This window comes from Vidua chalybeata, chromosome 32, assembly GCF_026979565.1.
Source record: "Vidua chalybeata isolate OUT-0048 chromosome 32, bVidCha1 merged haplotype, whole genome shotgun sequence".
Taxonomy (NCBI): Eukaryota; Metazoa; Chordata; class Aves; order Passeriformes; family Viduidae; genus Vidua; species Vidua chalybeata.
In genome coordinates, this window is record NC_071561.1 from 1,436,365 (window position 1) to 1,460,628 (window position 24,264).

General features: G+C 66.2%; 2 protein-coding genes across 5 annotated transcripts in view; both read right to left on the bottom strand.

Moving 5' to 3' along the window:
* KDM5C (lysine demethylase 5C) overlaps positions 1-1,688 on the bottom strand; it is a 31,162-nt gene extending 29,474 nt beyond the window's left edge. For 2 of the 3 annotated variants that reach the window (XM_053968107.1, XM_053968105.1), the window contains exon 1: positions 913-1,688. In XM_053968107.1, the coding sequence (XP_053824082.1) occupies positions 913-1,530 (618 nt within the window). In that variant the 5' untranslated portion in view covers positions 1,531-1,688. The remainder of the gene's footprint in view (positions 1-912) is intronic. The other variant, XM_053968106.1, reaches the window with a different exon arrangement.
* A 3,399-nt stretch (positions 1,689-5,087) lies between these two features.
* IQSEC2 (IQ motif and Sec7 domain ArfGEF 2) lies at positions 5,088-22,968 on the bottom strand. Of its 2 annotated transcripts, none has more exons than XM_053968108.1 (14): positions 20,872-21,204; positions 18,052-18,328; positions 16,217-16,687; positions 14,802-15,637; positions 13,639-13,800; positions 13,428-13,550; positions 12,744-12,910; positions 12,077-12,216; positions 11,118-11,243; positions 10,916-11,015; positions 9,171-9,332; positions 7,809-7,970; positions 6,820-6,869; positions 5,088-6,137 (listed from the first exon to the last, which is right to left on the bottom strand). In XM_053968108.1, exons 1-14 carry the CDS (start codon positions 20,934-20,936, stop codon positions 5,133-5,135), a joined length of 3,846 nt encoding a protein of 1,281 aa, XP_053824083.1. In that variant the 5' UTR covers positions 20,937-21,204; the 3' UTR covers positions 5,088-5,132. The 2 variants fall into 2 exon arrangements, with proteins under 2 accessions (XP_053824083.1, XP_053824084.1); XM_053968109.1 differs by lacking the exon at positions 20,872-21,204 and adding an exon at positions 22,843-22,968 and having other exon boundaries at positions 5,089-6,137.
* Between the last annotated feature and the right edge of the window lie 1,296 nt (positions 22,969-24,264).

Here is a 24,264-nt window from a genome sequence, read left to right on the forward strand (position 1 = left end):
CCATATTGGCCGTGTCACTGTTGTTGTTGTGAGGCCGCGGGGGGGGCGCGCCGGGACCCCCCCGGAGGGCACCGGGATCCCCCCCCGGAGCACCGAGAACCCCCCCGGTTCTCCCCCCTACACGAGCACGAGGGGTCCTAGGGTGAGGGGCGGGGGGGGGGGGGAGGACATGGAATTGGGGGGGGGGGGCGGCTGGGTCCCCTCCCCCATCACGAGGTTTGGGCTGTGCAGGACCCCCCCCCCCCCCCAAAAAAAAAAAAATCCAACCCCAGGCGGGTTTACCCCCCCCAGGGTATCCCTAAAGGGGGGAGGGGGCATTTATACCCCCCCCCGTGGGTATTTACCCCCCCACATTTGGGTCACCCCATCCCCAAATCCATAATTGCCCCCCCCCGGGGTATTTTCCCCCCACGAGGATGCAGCAGGAGCATGGGGGGGGGTGAATTAATCTCCTGGTGGGGTTCATTATCCCCCTCCCTAAATTAAAAATTACCCCGGGGGGGGGGGTCATTAACCCGCCCCCCCCAAAAACGACAAATTACTCCGGGGGGAGAAGAATTAACACCCCCCCCTCCAAGTGGGAACGTGCCACGCCAAGGGGGCAACCCCAACACAAAATAACCCCCTAAAAGCAATTATCCCCCAAAACAGAAAATATCCCCCCCCCCCGCCGCCGAGACAAACACCCCAAAATGGGGGAGGGGGCCAATTCCCACCCCCCAAATTCAGAAATGACCCCACCAAGGGGACAACCTGAGGGGGGAGTGGGGGGGGTGCCGACCCCAACCCCACACCCGAGGGACGCAGACCCTGGTGGGGAGGACCCCCAGCGCCCCCCCCCCACCCCAGAACGGGGGTTCCCCACAGCGCGGGGGTCCCCAAAACGCCCCCCGGAGCCCCCCCAGTACTCACGGCCGGGGGTCGGATTTTGCAGATGCCGCTTTTCTCGGCGATCGGGCGGATCTTGGCGATGTAGCCCAGGGGGTCGCTGAACTCGGCCCAGCTGGGCTCGAACACCGGACACTCCGGGGGGGGCAAAAAGTCCTCGGGGGGCTCCGGTTCGCCCGGTAACCACGGCGAGCCCCACTCCCCGCGCTGCTCCGGGCCGGCCCCGCCGCGGGGACCCCCGAGGGGCCGCCGGGCCTTGTCCTCGGGGCCGGGCCGCTCCCCGCCGCGGGCCCCGCGCTCCTCGGCGGCTTTGCGGGGGCTCCGCTCCTCGCCCGGGGGTCGCCCCCCGGGCCCTTTGCCGGGTCCCCCGCCGCCCTTACCCCGCGGCTCGCCCCCGGCCCGGGGGGGGCGCGGGGCGCTCGCGGCCTTCTCGTCCGCCGCCGCTTTGGAGGGCGCTGCCGCCGGCCGGGGGGGCCCCGCGTCCCCGGAGGGCTCCGGGCCCCCCCACTCCGCGCCGCGGCCCCGCTTGGGCTCCTCGTCCCCGTCGGGCGGCGGGGGGGGGACCCACGGCGGGGACCCCCCCGGGCCGGGCCCCCACTCGGCCCAGCCGCCCCCTGCGCGCTGCTGCTCCTCCTCCTCCATCCCTCGCACCGAGGGGAGCGGGGGGTTCCCGGGCTGCCCGCCGGGACCCCCTCAGGGGGCCATGGAGGCCCCGCCGCCCCCGCGCCGCCCCCTCACAGGCCGCGGGCCGCCTCCCCCCCCCCACCTCCAGCCGCGGGGAAACGGGGGTCAGGACAGCGCCCGCGAGCTCCGCCGACCCGCCGGCCCCTCCGCGACCCCTGCGCCGCCCCTCCGGCCCGTCCAGCCCCGCCGCCCCGCGCTCCGCCCGCCTCACACCCGAGGCCTGCCCGGTCCCCCCGGCCGGGCCGCCGCCGCCATCTTGGATCCTCCTCCTCCTGCCGCCCGCCCCCCGCCCGCGCGCACGCGCGCACTGCGCAGGCGCGGCCGCGCACGCCGCCCCGAGCGGTGCAATGAGTCCGCGTGTCCTTCCGCCGCGGGACCGGGACTAGCGCCGAGCGCCGCCACAGCGCCGCGACCGCCGGCGAGAGCGGGAACAGAGAGAGGGGGGAACAGCACCGGAGCCTCCCCGCCGCGGCCCGGGTGGCGGGAGGCGGTGTGGCGGGATGAAGGACGGAGAAATAGTCCTCAGGCTCCGCCCTCTCCGCGGCGGAGGGATTCGCGGCACCGCTCGCCTCCGCGGCTGGGTCAGCGGAGGGTCCGGGACTTGTTGTGCACGTTTAAAGGGACGCACGGCGCATGCGCGCCCGGCGGCCGCGGGGAGGGCGTGGTTCCGCTGAGGGGGCGGGGTTTGTTGATGCCACGCCCCTGTAAGCCACGCCTCCACGCCCTCCCCGAGACCCCCATGGACCCCATAGACCCCCAGGGACCTTTATGGGCCCTATAGACCCCTATAGACCCCCAGGGACCTTTATGGGCCCTATAGACCCCCAGGGACCCCCAGGGACCTTTATGGGCCCTATAGACCCCCAAGGACCCCCAGGGACCCTATAGACCCCTATGGACCCCCAGGGACCTTTATGGACCCTATAGACCCCTATGGACACCCAGGGACCTTTATGGACCCTATGGACCCCCAGGGACCCCCAGGGGCCTTTATGGGCCCTATAGACCCCTATGGACCCCCAGGGACCCTTATGGGCCCTATAGACCCCTATGGGCCCCCAGGGACCCTTATGGGCCCTATAGACCCCTATGGACCCCCAGGGACTTTTATGGGCCCTATAGACCCCCAGGGACCTTTATGGGCCCTATAGACCCCTATGGACCCCCAGGGACCCTATAGACCCCTATAGACCCCCAGGGACCTTTATGGGCCCTATAGACCCCTATGGACCCCCAGGGACCCTATAGACCCCTATAGACCCCCAGGGACCTTTATGGGCCCTATAGACCACTATGGACCCCCCAGGGACCCTCATGGATCCTATAGAGCCCCATGGACCCTATAGACCCTATAGCCCCCTATGGACTTCCCAGGACCCCCACTGACCCTATAGACCCCTACAGACCCTCAGGGACCTTTATGGACCCTATAGACCCTACAGACTCCCCAGGACCCCCAGGGACCCTCATGGATCCTATAGAGCCCCATGGACCCTATAGACCCCCGGGACCCCTTTAGAATCTATAAACCCCCATGGACCCCCCACGAATCCCTGTGGATCCCCAGGAACCCTATGGGCCCTATAGGACCCCAGGGCCCCTGTGGAACGTACAGACCCCCAGGGAACCCTTTGGAGCCTATAGACCCCCACCCCTATGGAACCCCCTGGACCCCTCTGGAGCCTGACAAACCCACAGGACGCCCGTACCTCCTATAGTCCTGCAGCCCCGAAGGATCCCCAGCACCTATAGAAACCCTGTGGCCACTATAGGGTCAGGACCCCTACAGCCCCCAGGACCCCTATAGGCCTCAGGGACCCCCATAGCCCCCAGGACCCCTATAGGCCTCAGGGACCCCCATAGCCCCCAGGACCCCTATAGGCCTCAGGGACCCCTATAGCCCCCATAGCCCCTATAGGCCTCGGGGACCCCCATAGCCCCCAGGACCCCTATAGGCCTCAGGGACCCCCATAGCCCCCAGGACCCCTATAGGCCTCAGGGACCCCTATAGCCCCCATAGCCCCCAGGACCCCTATAGGGTCAGGACCCCTACAGCCCCCAGGTCCCCTATAGGCCTCAGGGACCCCCATAGCCCCCAGGACCCCTATAGGCCTCAGGGACCCCTATAGCCCCCATAGCCCCCATAGACCCAAGGACTCTATAATCCCCATGGCCCCTATAGCTCCGATAGCCTCTATAGCCCTCATGGCCCCTATAGCCCCCAATGTTCCCTATAGCCTCCCAAGGACCCCTATAGCCCCCAGGACCCCTATAGACCTCAGGGATCCCTATAGCCCCCATGGCCCCTATTGCCCCCATAGCCTTGAGAGACCCCCATAGCCTCCATAGCCTCTATAGCCCCATGGCCCCTCTATCCCCAAGGACCCCCATAGCCCCCATGGCCCCTCTATCCCCAACAACCCCTACAGCCCCCATAGCCCCTATAGCCCCAACAACCCCTACAGCCCCCATAGCCCCTATAGCCCCAAGGACCCCTATAGCCCCTATAACACCCAGGACCCCTATAGCCCCCATGGCCCCTATAACCCCCAGGACCCTTTTATCCCCAAGGACCCCTATAACACCCATAGTCCCTTTAGCCCCAAAAACCCCTATAGCCCCCATGGCCCCTATAGCCCCAAGGACCCCTATAACCCCCATGGTCCCTTTAGCCCCAACAGCCCCTATAGCCCCCATAGCCCCATGGCCCCTATAGCCCCAAGGACACCTATAGCCCCCATAGCCCCTCTACCCCCAAGGACCCCTATAGCTCCCATAGCCCCTTTAGCCCCAACAACCCCTATAGCCCCAAGGACACCTATAGCCCCTATAACACCCAGAACCCCCATAGCCCCCATGGCCCCTTTAGCCCCCGGAACCTCCACAACCCCATGGTCCCTATTACATCCCCTGTACCTCCCAGACCCCTTCCACCCCCTGTCCCCCTCCCCACCCCATCCCCTATAGCCCCCATAGGCGTGTCCTGCCCCCCCCCCCCCCCCTTCCCCAGCCCCCAAAGAAGCGCTGGCGGGCGGGGCCGGCCGGTCCGTTTATGAAGCATCAAATATACAGTCTCTTATATACAGGGCCCGGCGCGGGCGCATGCGGGTGCCTGGGGGGCTCCCCGGGGGGGCCCGGCCGCCTGGGACCCCCCCCCAAAACCCCCGGGGGGACCCCAGGCGGCCTGGGGGGGGGTTTGGGGGGGAAGAGGAGGAGGAGGGGGGAGGTTAAAGTGCCATGTGACATTCAGCCTGAGCTGGGAACGAGGGGAGGGGGGGGTTTTGGGGGGGTGGGGGGGCAGCATCGCTGCCGGACCCCCGGGATGGCGGGGGCGGGGCGGGGGGGTCACTCACCCGGTTGGCCGGGGACCCCCCCCCCCCACCCTCGCTCCCGGGGGGGGGCGCGAGCAGCCAAACACGAGCCACGTGCAGGTTTTTTTGTTTGGTTTTTTTTTTTTGGGGGGGGGGGGACGTGGTGGGGGACATGGGGGGGTTACAAAAATAACCACCGCGTCCAGCAGGCCGGCGGGGGGGGGGGGGGGGGCGTGGGGAGGGGGGGGCTCAGACCACCGTGCTGATGCGGTTCCCCCCCTTGGGTTTGGGGGGGCCCTGGCCGGCCTGGGCCAGGGGCGAGGTGGGGCCGGCGGGCGAGTGGGGGCTCAGGGGGGTGTGGGGCGATGGGGGCGGCAGGGGGGGGTAGGAAGGGTGGGGGGGGATGGGCGAGTGGGGGGGCGCGTGGTGGTGGTGATGGTGGTGATGGTGGTGATGGGGAGGGGGCGCCGCCCCCCCTCCGCCCCCCCTCAAAGCCCCCCCGGCCGGGCCCCCCACTCCGCCGCCCCCCCCCCCGAACACGAAGTGCTTGGCGGGGGCGGGGGGCGGCGGGGGGTGGTGGTGCGGGGGGGGCCCGGGGGGGTACGCGTGGGACAGCCCGTGGTGGGCGGGGGCGGGGCTGTAGAGGGGCAGGGGGGACAGCGGCTGCCGGGGGGCTCCGGGCGGGGGTCCCCCCCTTTTGCCGGGCCGGTGCAGCGTGTAATGGGGGTGCGGGGGGGGGAACCCCCCGCCGGGGGGGCCGTGCTGCTGGGGGGGCGCCGACAACGGGGGGGTGGGCCCGCCGTGGAAGCGCGGGGGGGCCCCGGCGGCGATGGCCGGCAGCGGCGGGGGGGGCGCGGGGCGGCTGGGAGGGGGCGGCTGCTGCGGGTACGGGGGGGGCGGCGGAGGGCCCGGGCCCCCCCCCGCGCCCGCCGCGCCCCCCCCGGGCCCGTGGCAGTACTGGGCGTGCAGCGCCTGCAGCTTGGAGGGGCCCTCGGGGGGCGCGGCGGGCGGCGGGTGGTGGTGGTGGTGCGAGGAAGACGCCGAGGAGGAGGAGGCCGAGGCCGAGGTGGGACCCCCCGCGCCGGGGGGGGGCCCCGCGGGGCCTTTGCCGCGGCGGCTGCCGAAGAGCGAGCCCAGGAAGGACGAGGAGTTGGAGACCGGCCGGGCCGGGGGCTTGTAGCCCCCCTCGGGGGCTCCCCCCGGCCCGCCCGGGCCCCCCCGCGCCTGCGGCCGGGGGCTGCTGATGATGGAGCCCTGAAAGGGGGCGGGGTCAGGACGGGAAAGCCACGCCCCTCTCGGGGATTGGCGCCGCCCATTAGTGGGGCAGCCCCGCCCCTTCTGTGTGCAAGCCACGCCTCCAAGCAACAAGCTGAGCCCTCATTGGTGGATAGGCACACTAATAATTGGTTGGCCCCACCCCTAGGGCGCGCACAAGTCACGCCCCATCCGCATAGGCCACGCCCCTTTCCAGGCGAAGGGTTGTCTGTAACCTGGGGGCGGGGCTAAAGTGGGCGGGGTTTGGGTGTGGCATTGAGGGCGTGACGGGGGGTGGCACTCGGGGTGACATTCAGGGGGTGTGACAAGGGTGTGGCACTCGGGGGGTGGCACTCAAGGGGTGGCACTCAGGGGGTGACAAGGGTGTGACATTAGGGGTGTGGCACTCAGGGTGTGGCACTCGGGGTGTGGCAAGGGTGTGGCACTCAGGGGTGGCACTCAAGGGGTGGCACTCAAGGGGTGGCACTCAGGGTGTGACAGGGGTGTGACAATAGGGGTGTGACATTCGGGGGTGGCACTCAGGGTGTGACATTCAGGGGTGGCACTCAGGGGTGGCACTCAGGGGTGGCACTTAGGGCGTGACAGGGGTGTGACATTTAGGGGTGTGACATTTGGGGTGTGGCACTCAGGGGTGGCACTCAGGGTGGCACTGTCCCCTCACCTCGATGGTGCTGTCCAGGGACCCCACGCTGTTCCTCCGGCCCCGCTTGCCTGGGGGGGGGAGCAGTGAGGGGAGACCCCCGGGGACCCCCCCAGGGCACCCCAAATCCCTCAGGAGACCCCAAATCCCTCAGGAGACCCCACAGGAATCCCAAATTGTCCCCAAAATCCCAAATTCCCCCTGGGCCACCCCAAATTCCCCACCAGGGGACCCCAAACCCACAGCCCAGGACACCCCAAACCATCCCAGAGGACCCGAAACTCCACAGGGGACCCCAAAACCTCTCCAGAGCATCCCAAAATTCCCCTGTGGTAACCCCAAACCCAACCACGGACACCCCAAACCCTCCAAGGGACCCCAAATTCCCCCCATGGAGACCCCAGACTCCTTCCCAATCCCTCCCAGTCCTTCCCAGTTCCTCCCAGTCTCTCCCAGTCCATCCCAGTCTCTCCCAGCCCCTCCCAATCCCCTTCCCAGTGCTCCCAGTGGCTTCCAGTCCCTTCCCAGTCCCTTCCAATCCCCTCCCAATCCCCTTCCCAGTGGCTCCCAGTGCTCCCAGTCCATCCCAGTCTCTCCCAGCCCCTCCCAATCCCCTCCCAATCCCCTTCCCAGTTCCTCCCAGTGGCTCCCAGTCTCTCCCAGCCCCTCCCAACCCCCTTCCCAGTTCCTCCCAGTCCATCCCAGTCTCTCCCAGCCCCTCCCAATCCCCTTCCCAGTGCTCCCAGTGGCTTCCAGTCCCTTCCCAGTCCCTTCCAATCCCCTCCCAATCCCCTTCCCAGTGGCTCCCAGTGCTCCCAGTCCATCCCAGTCTCTCCCAGCCCCTCCCAACCCCCTTCCCAGTTCCTCCCAGTCCCTCCCAGTCTCTCCTAATCCCCTTCCAATCCCCTCCCAATCCCCTTCCCAGTGCTCCCAGTGGCTCCCAGTCTATTCCAGTCTCTCCCAATCCCCTCCAATCCCCTTCCCAGTGCTCCCAGTGCTCCCAGTCTCACCGCTGTCGGACAGGTCCCGCAGGGAGCTGCTCAGGGCGCTCCGTTTGAGCCCCTCGGCCCCGAACGCCTCCTCCAGGCTGCTCCGGCTGAGCCCGTTCAGCGCCTCGCGGGGGGGCCCCGCGCCCCGCGGCCCCGCCACGCCCTTCTGCTTCTCCAGCTCCGCTGGGGGGGACCGGTGACACCAGTGACACCAGTGACACCAGTGACACCAGTGACACCAGTGACCCCCCAGTGACACCAGTGACACCAGTGACCCCCCAGTGACACCAGTGACCCCCCAGTGACACCAGTGACACCAGTGACACCAGTGACCCCCCCAGTGACACCAGTGACACCAGTGACACCAGTGACACCAGTGACCCTCCAGTGACACCAGTGACACCAGTGACACCAGTGACCCCCCCCAGTGACACCAGTGACCCCCCAGTGACACCAGTGCTGACCAGCGCCCCGCGGCCCCGCCACGCCCTTCTGCTTCTCCAGCTCCGCTGGGGGGGACCGGTGACACCAGTGACACCAGTGACCCCCCCAGTGACACCAGTGACACCAGTGACCCCCCAGTGACACCAGTGACCCTCCAGTGACCCCCCAGTGACACCAGTGACCCCCCCAGTGACACCAGTGACACCAGTGACCCACCAGTGACACCAGTGACACCAGTGACCCCCCCAGTGACACCAGTGACACCAGTGACACCAGTGACACCAGTGACCCCCCAGTGACACCAGTGACCGCCCAGTCACACCAGTGACACCAGTGACCCCCCAGTGACACCAGTGACCCCCCAGTGACACCAGTGACACCAGTGACACCAGTAACACCTGTGACCCCCCAGTGACCACCAGTGACCACCAGTACACCCCCAGCATTCCCAGGCCCCTTTTCCAGCGCTCCCACTGCTCCCAGTGCTCCCAGTCCCCCTCCCAGCACTCCCAGTGCCCTTCCCAGCACTACCAGTGCCCTTCCCAGCACTACCAGTGCCCTTCCCAGCACTCCCAGTGCCCTTCCCAGCACTACCAGTGCCCTTCCCAGCACTACCAGTGTCCCTCCCAGTGCTCCCAGTGCCCTTCCCTGCACTCCCAGTGCTCCCAGTGTCCCTCCCAGTGCTCCAGTCCCCCTCCCAGTGCCCCTCCCAGTGCCCCTCCCAGTGCCCCTCCCAGTGCTCCCAGTGCCCTTCCCTGCACTCCCAGTGCTTCCAGTCCCCTTCCCAGTGCTCCCAGTGCCCTTCCCAGCACTCCCAGTGCCCTTCCCAGCACTACCAGTCCCCCTCCCAGTGCTCCCAGTGCCCTTCCCTGCACTCCCTGCACTCCCAGTGCTCCCAGTGCCCCTCCCAGTGTCCCTCCCAGTGCTCCCAGTGCTCACCCTCCACCCGGTACTTCTCCATCTCCTGCACCTCGGCCACGGACTCGCGGAGGTCGCTGGCGAAGCGCAGCCGGTCCTGGGGGCTCGGGGCGTTGAACACGATCAGCACCTTGCGCTCGCCGCCCGGCGCCGCCGACAGCAGCTTGATCCCAAACTGGTAATCTGGGGGGGGCACTGGGGTCAGGGACCCCCCAAAGGGACAGGGACACCCCAAAGGGACAGGGACACCCCAAAGAGTCACCCAGCTTGATCCCAAACTGGTAATCTGGGGGGGGGCACTGGGGTCAGGGACCCCCCAAAGGGACAGGGACACCCCAAAGGGACAGGGACACCCCCACAGGGTCACCCAGCTTGATCCCAACTGGTAATCTGGGGGGGGGGACTGGGATCAGGGACCCCCCAAAGGGACAGGGACACCCCAAAGGGACAGGGACACCCCAAAGAGTCACCCAGCTTGATCCCAAACTGGGAATCTGGGGGGGGGGACTGGGATCAGGGACCCCCCAAAGGGACAGGGACACCCCAAAGGATCACCCAGCTTGATCCCAAACTGGTAATCTGGGGGGGGCACTGGGGTCAGGGACCCCCCACAGGGACAGGGACACCCCAAAGGGACAGGGACACCCCAAAGAGTCACCCAGCTTGATCCCAAACTGGGAATCTGGGGGGGGGGACTGGGATCAGGGACCCCCCACAGGGACAGGGACACCCCCACAGGGTCACCCAGCTTGATCCCAAACTGGTAATCTGGGGGGGGGGACTGGGATCAGGGACCCCCCAAAGGGACAGGGACACCCCAAAGGGACAGGGACACCCCAAAGAGTCACCCAGCTTGATCCCAAACTGGTAATCTGGGGGGGGCACTGGGGTCAGGGACCCCCCACAGGGACAGGGACACCCCAAAGGGACAGGGACACCCCAAAGAGTCACCCAGCTTGATCCCAAACTGGGAATCTGGGGGGGGGGACTGGGATCAGGGACCCCCCACAGGGACAGGGACACCCCCACAGGGTCACCCAGCTTGATCCCAAACTGGTAATCTGGGGGGGGGACTGGGATCAGGGACCCCCCAAAGGGACAGGGACACCCCAAAGGGACAGGGACACCCCAAAGAGTCACCCAGCTTGATCCCAAACTGGGAATCTGGGGGGGCACGGGGGTCAGGGACCCCCCCAAAGGGACAGGGACACCCCCAAAGGATCACCCAGTTTGATCCCAAACTGGGAATCTGGGGGGGGCACGGGGGTCAGGGACACCCCCACAGGGACAGGGACCCCCCAAACAGGGACACCCCCAAAGAGTCAAGGACACCCCACAGGGTTCTTTGGGGTGCTGTAGGGTCCCATAGGGTGCTGCGAGGTTCTCTGGGGTCCTGTGAGGTTCTTTGGGGTGCTGCAGGGTTCTTTGGGGTGCTGTGGGGTCCCATAGGGTGCTGTGGGGTTCTTTGGGGTGCTGCGGGGTCCCATAGGGTGCTGTGGGGTTCTTTGGGGTGCTGTGGGGTCCCATAGGGTGCTGTGGGGTTCTTTGGGGTGCTGCGGGGTCCCATAGGGTGCTGTGGGGTTCTTTGGGGTGCTGTGGGGTCCCATAGGGTGCTGTGGGGTTCTTTGGGGTGCTGTGGGGTTCTTTGGGGTGCTGTGGGGTCCCATAGGGTGCTGTGGGGTTCTTTGGGGTGCTGTGGGGTCCCATAGGGTGCTGTGGGGTCCCATAGGGTGCTGTGGGGTCCCGCGGGGCGCCGTGGGGCTCACAGGCGTTCTGGAAGAGCTGCATGTGCATCTCCACCAGCGGGAAGCTCTGCCGGAAGCTGTAGGTCACCAGGATCTTCTTCTTCTGGAAGATCTTCGTCACCTGCCAAGGCCACGGGGTCAGCAGGGACCCATCTCCCGGGACCCCCCTGCACCCCCCGGGGGTGAGCCCACCCCGGGACCCCCCCCGGGACCCCCCGCTCACCACCAGCAGGTCGTTGAAGAGGAAAACCTCGCGCTGGTGCAGCCCCAGGCGCTGGGGCCGGTTGGGGTCGGGCACCTCGTAGAGTTGGCAGCAGCAGACCAGGCGCCGGTGGGGTAGGGACAGCACCTGGGGACAGCGGTGGGGTCACACCTGGGGTGGGACACGGCCACCCGGCCCCACCCCGGGGTGGTGATGATGCCCTCAGACCTTCACCGGGGTCACCAAGAGCATGGACACCCCATTGGGTCACCCCGAAGGGTCCCATGGGTCACCCCAAATGTCCCACATGGGTCACTTCAAGAGTCACCCCAAATGTCCCCTGTGGGTCACTTCAAGGGTGACCCCAAATGTCCCACAGGGGTCACTTCAAGGGTGACCCCAAATGTCCCACAGGGGTCACTTCAAGAGTCACCTTGAATGTCCCACAGGGGTCACTTCAAGGGTCACCCCAAATGTCCCACATGGATCCCATACGATGTCCCCCATGGGTCACCTGGATCATCCCCCATGGGTCACCTGGAATCTGTCCCTTGGGCCACCTGGAACCTGCCCCATGGGTCACCTAGAACCTGCCCCATGGGTCACCTAGAACATCCCACCCATGGGGTCACCTAGAACCTGCCCCATGGGTCACCTAGAACCTGCCCCATGGGTCACCTAGAACATCCCACCCATGGGGTCACCTAGAACCTGCCCCATGGGTCACCTAGAACATCCCACCCATGGGGTCACCTAGAACCTGCCCCATGGGTCACCTAGAACATCCCTCCCACAGGATCTCCTGGAATGTTGGAACATCTCCCATGGGTGGTCTAGAACATCCTCCCCACCACAGGATCACCTGGAATGTCTCCTTTGGGTGGCCTAGAACCTGTCCCATGGGGTCACCTGGCACACCCCCCGTGGGTCACACCCCCCCCGGGTGCCCTGGCCCCCGTCCCACCCCCGAGCCCACCCACCGGTTTCTTGCCGACGATCATGCGCTCCACGGCCTGGACCTGGGACACGTGGTCATCGTTGGTGCGCAGCTCGCGGCTCTGGATGCGCTGGTAGATGCCCACCAGCATGTCCCGGGGGATGTCCTCGCCATTGTCCACCCCTGCATGACACCCGGCCCCGCTGTAGAACCCGTGTCACATCGAACCACTCCAGAACCCACAACATCCGTCCCCCACTCTAGAACCTTCAACTGGTGGTTCTGTTCTAGAACACACAACTCCTGACCCCGCCCCAGAACTTGCTTGGCACGGGCGGATCTAGAACCCATGACAGCAGGTCTGGACCCATTCTAGAAACCCTCCACCAACCACCCCCAGCTCTGTTCTAGAATCATCTAATCCAGAGCCTGCAGCTCATAGACCAGCTCTAGAACCGGTGACATCTCTCCCACTCTAGAGCCCACAATGTCAAGACCCGCTCTAGCACCCATGTCCTCTTGAACCCACAGCTACCAGAACCCTCACTAGAACCTGCAACACCTGACCCAATCTAGAACCCACAACACCCAGGCCCACCTAGAATCCGTAACAGCGGACCCTGCTCCAGAACCTACAACTCCCGGGCCAGCTCTAGAGCACGCAACACCCGGCCCTGCTCTAGAACCCACGTCCCCGGGCAGGGCCTCACCTCGCAGGTTCTTGATGAAGTCCTCGAGCTTCATCTTGCGCTCGGCCTTGACGCTGGGGCTGTACATGTCGGTGTTGAGGAGGATGATGGCGAAGGCCAGGATGAAGATGGTGTCCGGGTTGCGGAACTGGCGCAGCAGGGCCGCGTTACACACGCAGTAGCGCTGGCTGCGGGGCGGACAACCCCCACGGCCCATGGGGTCACGGTGCCCCACGTCCGGCCCCGCCTCGCGGGGTGGCCTCTGCACCCCACAGCCACCCCTAGGTGTGGGGCAGCACCCCAATGGCTGTAGGGTCACCTAGAACGTGGGCCAGCACCCCCACGGCCCTTCCTTGATCCACAGGGTCACCTAGAATGTCACCCTGTGGTCCAGGGGCCATCCCCCAGTGTCCTGACGGTCTGTAGGGTCACCTAGAACTGCCCCTGGTCCCACAGGTGCCACCACCCCCTTGTGTCCCCCCTCAGCCCCATAGGGTCACCTAGAACGCCACCCCACGGTGACCACACCACCGTGTGCTGCTGGTGGCAGGGGCAAGGCAGTGGGCACGTGGGGACACGGGGACGTGGGGACATGGGGACATGGGGACGTGGGGACACGGAGACGTGGGGACACGGGGACGTGGGGACATGGGGACATGGGGACGTGGGGACACGGGGACGTGGGGACAGGGACCCATTCCTCACCTGAAGGCCTCGATCAAGCGCTCAACCTTCTGCGCCTCCCCCTGCACCCGGATGTGGGACTGGAACTTCCGCAGGGCCTCGTCCAGCTCCATCCCGGAGAAATCCATCTCGTCCACCACGCAGCTGCCGAGACCCCGCGGCAGGGGGTGGGTCTGGGGGCCGCCCCGAGCCCCGGCGTGTCCCCCGTCCCCCCGGCGCGTCCCCCCCTTACTCGAGGACGTCGCGGTTGAACTGCTTCTGGCGGTTGCCCAGGAACTCGCCGATCATCTGCCGGCTCAGGCCCTTCCGCTCCAGGATGAAGTGGGCGACGCCCACGGGGGTGTCGGACAGGAACCCCCTCTCGATCAGGTACTGGATCCCCTTCTCCGGCTTCCTGCGGGGGGTGGGCGTGTGGTCAGCCATGGTGGTCACTCTGGCTGTAGAGTGACCCAGAACGTCACCTGCCCCCGGCTCTAGGGTCATCTCTGGGGTCACCGGAGGGTCACCCTGGTTTGGGATCACCTGAGGTGACGACATCTGCTTCCCCAAAGGGTCACCCAGAACACTGTCATGTCTTGAGCACTGGGTGACCTGGAATGTCACCGTAGGGCTACCTAGAACATCACGGTGGGGTTCTACAGGGCCACCTCAAACACCACCTCGTCCTTGCCACCACGGCCATCATGTCCTTCCCTAGGGCCACCCAGGCCACCTCGCTCTTCTCCAGGGCCACCAACGTCCCCCCTGTCCTCACTATAGGCTCACCTAGAACATCACCATAGGGTCACCTAGAACGTCACTGTGGGGTTCTACAGGGTCACCTCAAACATCCCCCCGTCCTCACTATAGGGCCATCCAGAACATCACCGTAGGGTCGTCTAGAACGGACGTCATTAGAACGTCATCTAGAACATCATCATGGGGTCTACAGGGTCACCTCAAACATCCCCCGTCCTCACTATAGGGTGACCTAGAACACCACCCTGCCCTCGCTATAGAGTGACCTAGAACACCACCCTGCCCTCGCTATAGGGTCACCAAGAACATCCCCTGCCCTTGCTATAGGGTCACCTAGAACATCCCCCATCCTTGCTATAGGGTCACCTAGAACATCCCCCTGCCCTCGCTATAGGGTCACCTAGAACATCCCCCATCCTTGCTATAGGGTCACCTAGAACACCACCCTGCCCTTGCTATAGGGTCACCTAGAACACCACCCTGCCCTCGCTATAGGGTCACCTAGAACATCACCCTGCCCTCACCGAGGTGTCACCAACAATCCCACCCCCAGCCCTCCCCTGGCGACCGTGGCAGCGCCGCGCGGCCCCACTGCCGGACCCCCAGACCCCACCCCACGTCCGGCACAGACCCCCCCAGACCCCCCCAGCCCCTCACTTGTTGAAGAGGTTGAGGCCGATGCGGTACTGGCGCCGCTGCACCACGTCGTTGTTGAGCGCCGGCGAGTCCCAGCTCTGCCGCGGCTCCCGCTGGTACGTGGCCTTGCCGGGGGGTCCGGCGGTGCCGGGGGGCTGCGGGGGGGCGGTGGGCGGCGGGGGGGGCGGCGGGGGGGGCCGGCGCAGGCTGTCGCGGGACGAGGAGCCCGAGGAGCAGTTGAGGGTCTCGTTGGAGTTGGAGCTGCTGCCCAGGCTCTCGTTGTCCCCCTCGGAGCCCTCCTCGGCCGCGGGCGGGGGCGGGGGGCCGGGGGGCGGCGGGGGGGGCCCCTCGGGGTGGAAGCAGCGGTGGGGGGGCCCGGAGCGGGGTAAGGTGCCCCCCCCGGTGCCCTCGGGCTCGTAGGGGCCCCCCCGGTTGATGGAGCCGCGGTCCGAGCGGTCACTCAGGTCGGCCGAGCTGTCGCTCGGGGGCTCCACCGTCAGCAGCGGGGGGTGTCCCCCCCCGGCCCCCCGCCCCCGGCACTCCAGGCACGGGGGGCCCCTCCGGGGGGGCTCCTCGGGGCCCCCCCAGCGCTCGGCCGGGCCGGGGGGGTTGGCGGGGGGCGGCGGGGGGGGCGGTGGGGCGGGCGGGGGCGGCGGCCCCCCGGTGTCGGGAGGGGGCTCGGGGCTGGGGGGTCTCTCCGGGGAGCGGGGGGAGCCGGGGAGCCCCTCGTCCAGGTACAGGGTGACGTCGCTGGCGGAGGTGGCCGCGCTGTCCCCCGCGGGCGGGTCCGGGGCGCCGGGGGGGACCCCGCGACCCCCCCCCAGCGCCTCATCAATGGAGGCGGCCAAGGACTTCACCTGCGGGGACAGGACCCCCCCGTGAGCCCCCCTCTGTGCACCCCTCATGGGCTCCAGACCCCCCATATTGGCCCCTGTGACCCCCCCACGACCTCCGCAAGACCCCAAATCCCTGTGGCCCCCCCACGATTCCCTTTGTCACCTGTGACCCCTAATGGCCGCTGTAATGTCCATGCTCTTGTGACCCCCTGACCCCCGTGACCCCTGGCACCTCCTGGGACCCCCATGACCCTTTAACCCCCATCCTCATGACCCCCCTGACCCCATAACCCTCATGGCCCCTTTGACCCCATAATCCTGTGACCCTCATGACCCCCCTGACCCCATAATCACCAGGACCCCATAACCCCCATGATCCCCCTGACCCCATAACCCCCATAATTCCCATGACCCCCCCGTCCCCATAACCCCCATGACCCTGTGACCCTCATGACCCCCCTGACCCCATAATCCCCAGGACCCCATAACCCCCCCGACCCCATAACTCCTATAACCCCCATAACCCCCCATACCCCATAACCCCCACGACCCCCCCAACCCCATAAACCCCATAACCCCCAGGACCCCCCTGACCCCCACCTGCTGCGCAAACGCCTCCTCCAGGTCGGCGCCTCCGGGCCCGAAATCGGCCGAAGCCGAGAGCTGCCGGGGGGGGCTTCCCGCGCCCCCCACCCCGGAGCCCCCCCCCACCGCCACCCCCTCGCCGGGACCCCCGCCCCCATCCAGGCCGGCCCGGCAGGACCCCCCGTAACGGGGCGCGCGCCGCGGCCCCCCCAGGACGCCCTCGTCCAGCGAGGCCGGTTTGCCCTGGAAGTAGGGCGGGGGCGGCGGGGGCGGCCCCGGGGCGGGGGCCGGGGGGCCGCGGTCGTACTCCTCGAAGGAGAACTGGAGGCGCAGCCCCGGCAGCGCCAGGCGCCGCGCCCGGCCGCCCTCGCTGCGCAGCCGCTCGAACTTCTGCGCCATGCGGTAGCGCCGGAACGCGGCCTGGATGGTCCGCGCCGCGCGGCGCGAGCGGAAATAGCCGCCGTACTTGCGCTCCAGCATCTCCACCTGCGGGGACACGGGGACACGCGTGGGGACGTGGGGACATGGGGACGTGGCAAGGGATGTGGGGACATGGATGAGGATGGGGATGTGGGGACGTGGGGATGTGTGGACGTGGGGACGTGGGGACATGGGGATGTGGCAAGGGATGTGGGGACGTGGCAAGGGATGTGGGGATGTGGATGAGGATGGGGATGTGGGGACACACGTGGGGACATGGGGACATGGGGACATGGGGATGTGGCAAGGGATGTGAGGACGTGAATGAGGATGAGGATGTGGGGACACGTGTGAGGACATGGGGATGTGGGGACATGGGGACATGGCAAAGAACGTGGGGACGTGGCAAGGGATGTGGGGATGTGGCAAGGGACGTGGGGATATGGATGAGGATGGGGATGTGGGGACACGCGTGGGGACATGGGGACGTGGCAAGGGATGTGGGGACATGGATGAGGATGAGGATGTGGGGACACATGTGGGGACGTGGGGACGTGGGGACATGGGGATGTGGCAAGGGACGTGGGGATATGGATGAGGATGGCAACGTGGGGACACACGTGGGGACACGGGACAGGGATGGGGACATGGGGACATGAGGACATGGCAGGGGACATGGGGACAGGGGATAGGGATGGGGACATGGGGACATGGCAGGGGATGTGGGGACATGGGGGCATAGATGAGGATGGGGACATGGATGGGGACATGGGGACATGGCAGGGGATGTGAGGACATGGATGAGGATGGAGACATAGTGACACGCGTTGGGGCAGGGACAGGGATGGGGACATGGGGACATGCATAGGGACATGGTGACATGAATGAGGATAGGGACATGGGTGGGGACATGGGGACAGGGATGGGGATAGGGACATGGGTGGGGATGTGGGGGATGTGGATGAGTATGGGGACACAGGGACACAGGTGGGGACATGGGGACGTGGATAAGGATGGGGACATGGATGGGGACAGGAGGACATGAGGATGGGGACATGGAGAGGTGGATGTGGATGAGAACATGGGGTTGGGGACAGGAGATGGGGACATGGGGACATGGACAAGGGCATGGGGGCGTGGGGATGGGGACATCAAAACATGGATAGGGACATGAGGCCATGGGGACCGGGAGGGGACAGGGAGGGGACAGGGAGGGGACAGGACAAGAAAAGGACACAGGTGAGGCAACAGCCAGGGCAGAGAGAGGGGACACGGTGGCCTCATATGGGGACAGGGAGCATTGCATGGGGACAGGAACCATGACGTGGATCTGGGGGCCACCACGCGTGGGCTGTGACCATCACACAACCAGGGCCCATCCCAGGGGTGTCCCCAGGTGTCCCGGGGTGTCCCCAGGTGTCCCCAGGTACCTTCTTGTCCTGCAGGTCGGTGGAGAGCTCGTAGCTGTCGCTCAGAGCCTTCGGCCTCTTGCTCTCCTCCTCCTCCTCCTGCTTGCGCAGGGCCACGCTGGCCGGCTGGGGGGGCAGCCGGGGCCAGGCCACGCCCGAGGAGCCCCCCCCGGGGCCGCCCCCGGCCCCTCCCGGGCCTTGGGGCGCCGGCTGGGGGAGGCCCCGGTAGGGGGGGGGTCTCCCGGGGCTGTCGGGCACCGGCCCCCCCCCCTCGCTGCCCGGGGCTTCGCCGTCCACGCTGCGGGGACACCGCGTCACCCCCATGTCGGGACCCCCCCAGGACACCCCAAAACCCCCCAGACCACCCTCAGGACCTCCCCGGGACCCCCAAAACCTCCCTGAGACCTCCACAGGTCCCCCCGAGAGCCCTCAAAGAGTCTGGAGCCACCAATGGGGACACAGGGACACGGGGACATGGGGACAGAGACACAGGGACAAGGGGACAGACAGACGGACACATGGACATGGGACACATGGACGTGGGGACACAGGGACACGGGACACATGGACACGGGGACACATGGACATGTCACAGGGACATGGGGACATGACAGATGTGGGGACAGGGACACGGACACACGGTGTGCGGCATACAGACATGGGGACACACGGACATGGGGACATCTGCCATATGGACATGGGGACACATGGACACACGGACATGGGGACACACGGACATGGGGACACAGGGACATGGGGACACATGGACATGGGGACACAGGGACACATGGACATGGGGACACACGGACATGGGGACATTGGCCATATGGACATGGGGACATGGGGACACACGGACATGGGGACACACGGACATGGGGACCTGGGGACACATGGACAAAGGGACATGGGGACATATGGACATGGGGACACACGGACACATGGACACAGACATGGGGACGTCTGGACATGGGGACACACAGACATGAGGACATTGGTCATATGGACATGGAGACACAGGGACACATGGACATGGGGACACACGGACATGGGGACATCGGCCATATGGACATGGCAACACACGGACACATGGACACAGGGACACAGGGACATGGGGACACAGGGACACATGGACATGGGGACACAGGGACTTGGGGACACATGGACATGGGGACACATGGACATGGGGACACAGGGACACAGGGACACATGGACATGGGGACACAGGGACATTGGCCATGAGAACATTGGCCATATGGACATGGGTACACATGGACACACGGACATGGGGACACACAGACACACTGTCATGGGGACACACGGACATGGGGACCTGGGGACACATGAACAAAGGGACATGGGGACATATGGACATGGGGACACATGGACATGGGGACATATGGACATGGGGACACATGGACACACAGACATGGGGACACATGGACATGGGGACATGCGGACATGGGGACACACAGACATGGGGACACAGGGACATGGGGACATCGGCCATATGGACATGGGGACAGACGGACACATGGACACAGGGACATGGGCCCTATGGACACGGGGACACATGGACATGGGGACATGGGGACATGGGGACACACAGACACATGGACACACAGACATGGGGACGTCTGGACATGGGGACATCGGCCACATGGACACGGGAACATGTGGACATGGGGACACACAGACATGGGGACACATGGACATGGGGTCATTGGTCATATGGACATTGGGACACAGGGACACACGGACATGGGGACACACAGACATGGGGACATTGGCCATATGGACATGGGGACACAGGGACATGGGGACATCGGCCATATGGAAATGGGGACACAGGGACATGGGGACATTGGCCATATGGACATGGGGACACAGGGACATGGGGACATCGGCCATATGGACATGGGGACACAGGGACATGGGGACATTGGCCATATGGACATGGGGACAGACGGACACACGGACACAGGGACGTGGGCCCTATGGACACGGGGACACATGGAGATGGGGACATCGGCCATATGGACATGGGGACAGACAGACACATAGACACACGGACATGGGGACATATGGACATGGGGACACAGGGACACACGGACATGGGGACACATGGACATGGGGACATAGGGACACAGGGACATGAGGACACATGGACACGGGGACACAGGGACACACGGACATGGGGACATGGGGACACACAGACAGCGGTCATACGGACACGGGGACACACGGACACGGGGACACACAGACAGTGACCATATGGACATGGGGACACAGGGACATGGGGACATGGGGACACACAGACAGCGGCCATACGGACACGGGGACACACGGACACGGGGACACAGGGACATGGGGACACACGGACACGGGGACACGCAGACATGGGGACACACGGACACGGGGACACATGGACAGGGGGACACGCAGACATGGGGACACACGGACATGGGGACACGCAGACATGGGGACACACGGACACAGGGACACACGGACACACGACAGGGGCGTACGTGCACGCACGGCCACGGGGGACACACGGACACAGGGACAGACGCGTCCCCTCCCCCCCCAGCCCCGCGGGGACCCAGCGCTGGAATTTGGGGCGGGGGGGGGAATGGAGCAGAGCGGGGAGGGGGGGGGTCCCCAAAACTCCCGGGGGGGGGGGTGGGGGGGGCCCAGGCAGGTGAGGAGGGGGGGGAGGGAAGGGGGGGAGGGGACGAGGGAGGCGCCGCGCGGGGGGGGAGGGGGAGGGGAAGGGTTTGGGGGGTCCCGGGGGGGGTCTCGGGGAGTGCCGGGGGGGGGGTCCCGGGGGGGTCCCCGACTCACCCGTGCAGCAGCCGCTGCCGGAGCGGCCCCCGCCGCCGGTCGGCCGTGCACTGCAGGCACCACATTTTTGGGGGCGGGGGGGGGGGGCCCCCCCCAAAAATATGGGGGGGGGCACACACACACACACACACACACACGGGGACACCCCCGGGAGGGGGGAGGGGTCCCGGGTGGGGGTGGGGGAGCCCCCGGCGCCTCCGCAGCAGAACCAGGGCCCGGCCGGGCGGTGCGGGGGGCGGGGGGGGGGAGGGGAGGAGCCGAGGAGCGACCCCCCCCCCCACCCCCCCCTGCCCGCTCTGCGCGTGCCCGGACGCCGAGACCCCCCTGGATTGGGGGGGGGGGGAGGATTTGGGGGAGGGTCCTGGGGGGGGGGGGGGAGGACGCCTGGGTCCCTCTGATGTGGAATGGGGGGGGGGGGTCGTGTGTGTCCCCCCCCCCAAAAAAAAAAAAACAAACCGCGGGGGAGCCCAGATTGGGTGGGGGGGAAGAAAATTGGAGACCCCCCCCCCCTTGCATCAACTTGGGGGGTCCCCAATGGGGGGAGGCGCCCTCGGGCCCCCCCCCAGGCCGGGGGTCCCCAAAGGGGGTTGCGGGGAGGTGTCCCCGTCGCGCTGCGCATGCGCGGATCTCCCCCCCCCCATGGATGGCGGTTGCCATGGCGACGCGGCGGGCGGGGGGCGGCGGTTGCCATGGAGACGCGGCGGGGGATGGCGATGGGGGGGGGGAGGGAGGGGAGGGGGGGGTTCCCCCGGGGGGAGGGGCTCGGCCGCTGGGTCCCCCCACGTAAGCCCCGCCCCCAGCCCCCCCCGGCACCGCCCCCTCCCCAAAAATAGCCCGAGGAGGCGCCATGATGGAGGCGTTGCCATGGCAACCGCCCCCAAACAGCGGCCGGGGGAGGAGCAGGCGGCGCCTATAGGGACCCTATAGAGCCTGGGGGCTGTAGGGATCTATAGGGATCTATAGGGACCCTATAGAGCCTGGGGGCTGTAGGGATCTATAGGGATCTATAGGGATCTATAGGGACCCTATAGAGCCTGGGGGCTGTAGGGATCTATAGGGATCTATAGGGATCTATAGGGACCCTATAGAGCCTGGGGGCTGTAGGGATCTATAGGGATCTATAGGGATCTATAGGGACCCTATAGAGCCTGGGGGCTGTAGGGATCTATAGGGATCTATAGGGATCTATAGGGACCCTATAGAGCCTGGGGGCTGTAGGGATCTATAGGGATCTATAGGGATCTATAGGGACCCTATAGAGCCTGGGGGCTGTAGGGATCTATAGGGATCTATAGGGATCTATAGGGACCCTATAGAGCCTGGGGGCTGTAGGGATCTATAAGGATCTATAGGGACCCTATGGGGGTCTATAGGGATCTATGGGGATCTATAGGGATCTATAGGGACCCTATAGAGCCTGGGGGCTGTAGGGATCTATAGGGATCTATAGGGATCTATAGGGACCCTATAGAGCCCTGGGGTCTGTACGGGCCCTATAGGGGTCTATATGGGCCCTATAGGGATGTATATGGGTCCCTATAGGGGTCTATATGGACCCTATAGGGCCCTGGGGTCCCTGTGGCCCCTATAGGACCCGGGGGTCCCTATGGCCCCTATAGGACCCTGGGGGTCTCCATGGCCCCTATAGGACCCGGGGGTCCCTATGGCCCCTATAGGTCCCGGGGGTCCCTATGGCCCCTATAGGACCCTGGGGGTCTCCATGGCCCCTATAGGTCCTGGGGGGTCTCCATGGCCCCTATAGGTCCCAGGGGTCCCTGTGGCCCCTATAGGACCCGGGGGTCCCTATGGCCCCTATAGGACCCTGGGGGTCTCCATGGCCCCTATAGGTCCCGGGGGTCCCTATGGCCCCTATAGGACCCTGGGGGTCTCCACGGCCCCTATAGGTCCCGGGGGTCCCTATGGCCCCTATAGGACCCGGGGGCGGAGGTGTGGGGGAGGGGCGGCTCTTACCTGCGGGCGGGGGGAGGTTGGAGCAGCCAAAGCACCTGAGGGTGGCACCTGGAGGGGGGACAGGGGACAGACAGGGGGACACCGAGATGGACACGGGGACAGACAGGGGGACAGACAGGGGACAATGGACAGATGGACACGGGGACAGACAGGGGGACAGACAGGGGACAATGGACAGATGGACACGGGGACAGACAGGGGGACAGACAGGGGACAATGGACAGATGGACACGGGGACAGACAGGGGGACAGACAGGGGACAATGGACAGATGGACACGGGGACAGACAGGGGGACAGACAGGGGGACAGTGGACAGGGGGACAGACAGGGACAGACAGGGGGACAGGGATGGACACAGGGACAGACAGGGGACAATGGTCAGATGGACAGGGGGACAGACAGGGGGACAATGGACAGGGGGACAGAAATGGACAGGGGACAGACAGGGGACAGACAGGGGGACACAGAGATGGACAGGGGACAGACAGGGGACAGACAGGGGACAATGGACAGATGGACACAGGGACAGACAGGGGACGATGGACAGATGGACACAGGGACAGACAGGGGGACAATGGACAGGGGGACACCGAGATGGACACAGGGACAGACCAGGGGACAGGGGGATGGACACGGGGACAGACAGGGGGACAGACAGGGGACAATGGACAGATGGACACAGGGACAGACAGGGGGACAGACAGGGGACAATGGACAGATGGACACGGGGACAGACAGGGGGACAATGGACAGGGGACACAGGGACAGACAGGGGGACAGACAGGGGACAATGGACAGATGGACACGGGGACAGACAGGGGACAGGGGGATGGACAATGGGTGACAGGGACAGTGGCCGGGGGGTGATAGAGGGGGGGACACACGGTGGGGACAGACGGACAGCGGGGACAGTCAGGGGGATGGGGGACAACGGGGGACAGACGGACAGCGGGGACAGTGGACAGAGGGAGGAGTGACAGGGGGACAGACAGACAGACGGACGGAGGGGACACTGGGGGACAGACGGACGTGGGGGACAGTGGCCAGGGGTGACGGATGGGAGGAGAATGGCTACGGGTCACTGTGGCAGGACGGACAGACGGACAGGGATGGACAGGGATGGACAGGGATGGACAGCGGGGGGGACAGACAGACGGACAGGGATGGACAGGGATGGACAGCGGGGGGGATGGACAGACGGACAGATGGACAGGGATGGACAGAGGGAGGGCATGGACAGACGGACAGGGATGGACAGCGGGGGGGATGGACAGACGGACAGATGGACAGGGATGGACAGTGGGGGGGACAGACGGATTGGGGGGGGGGGGGGTTGGGTTGGGTGGCAGCCGGACAGACGGACACGGCGAGCGGGTGCACGGATGGACGGACGGACACGGACGGACAGATGGACACGGGGG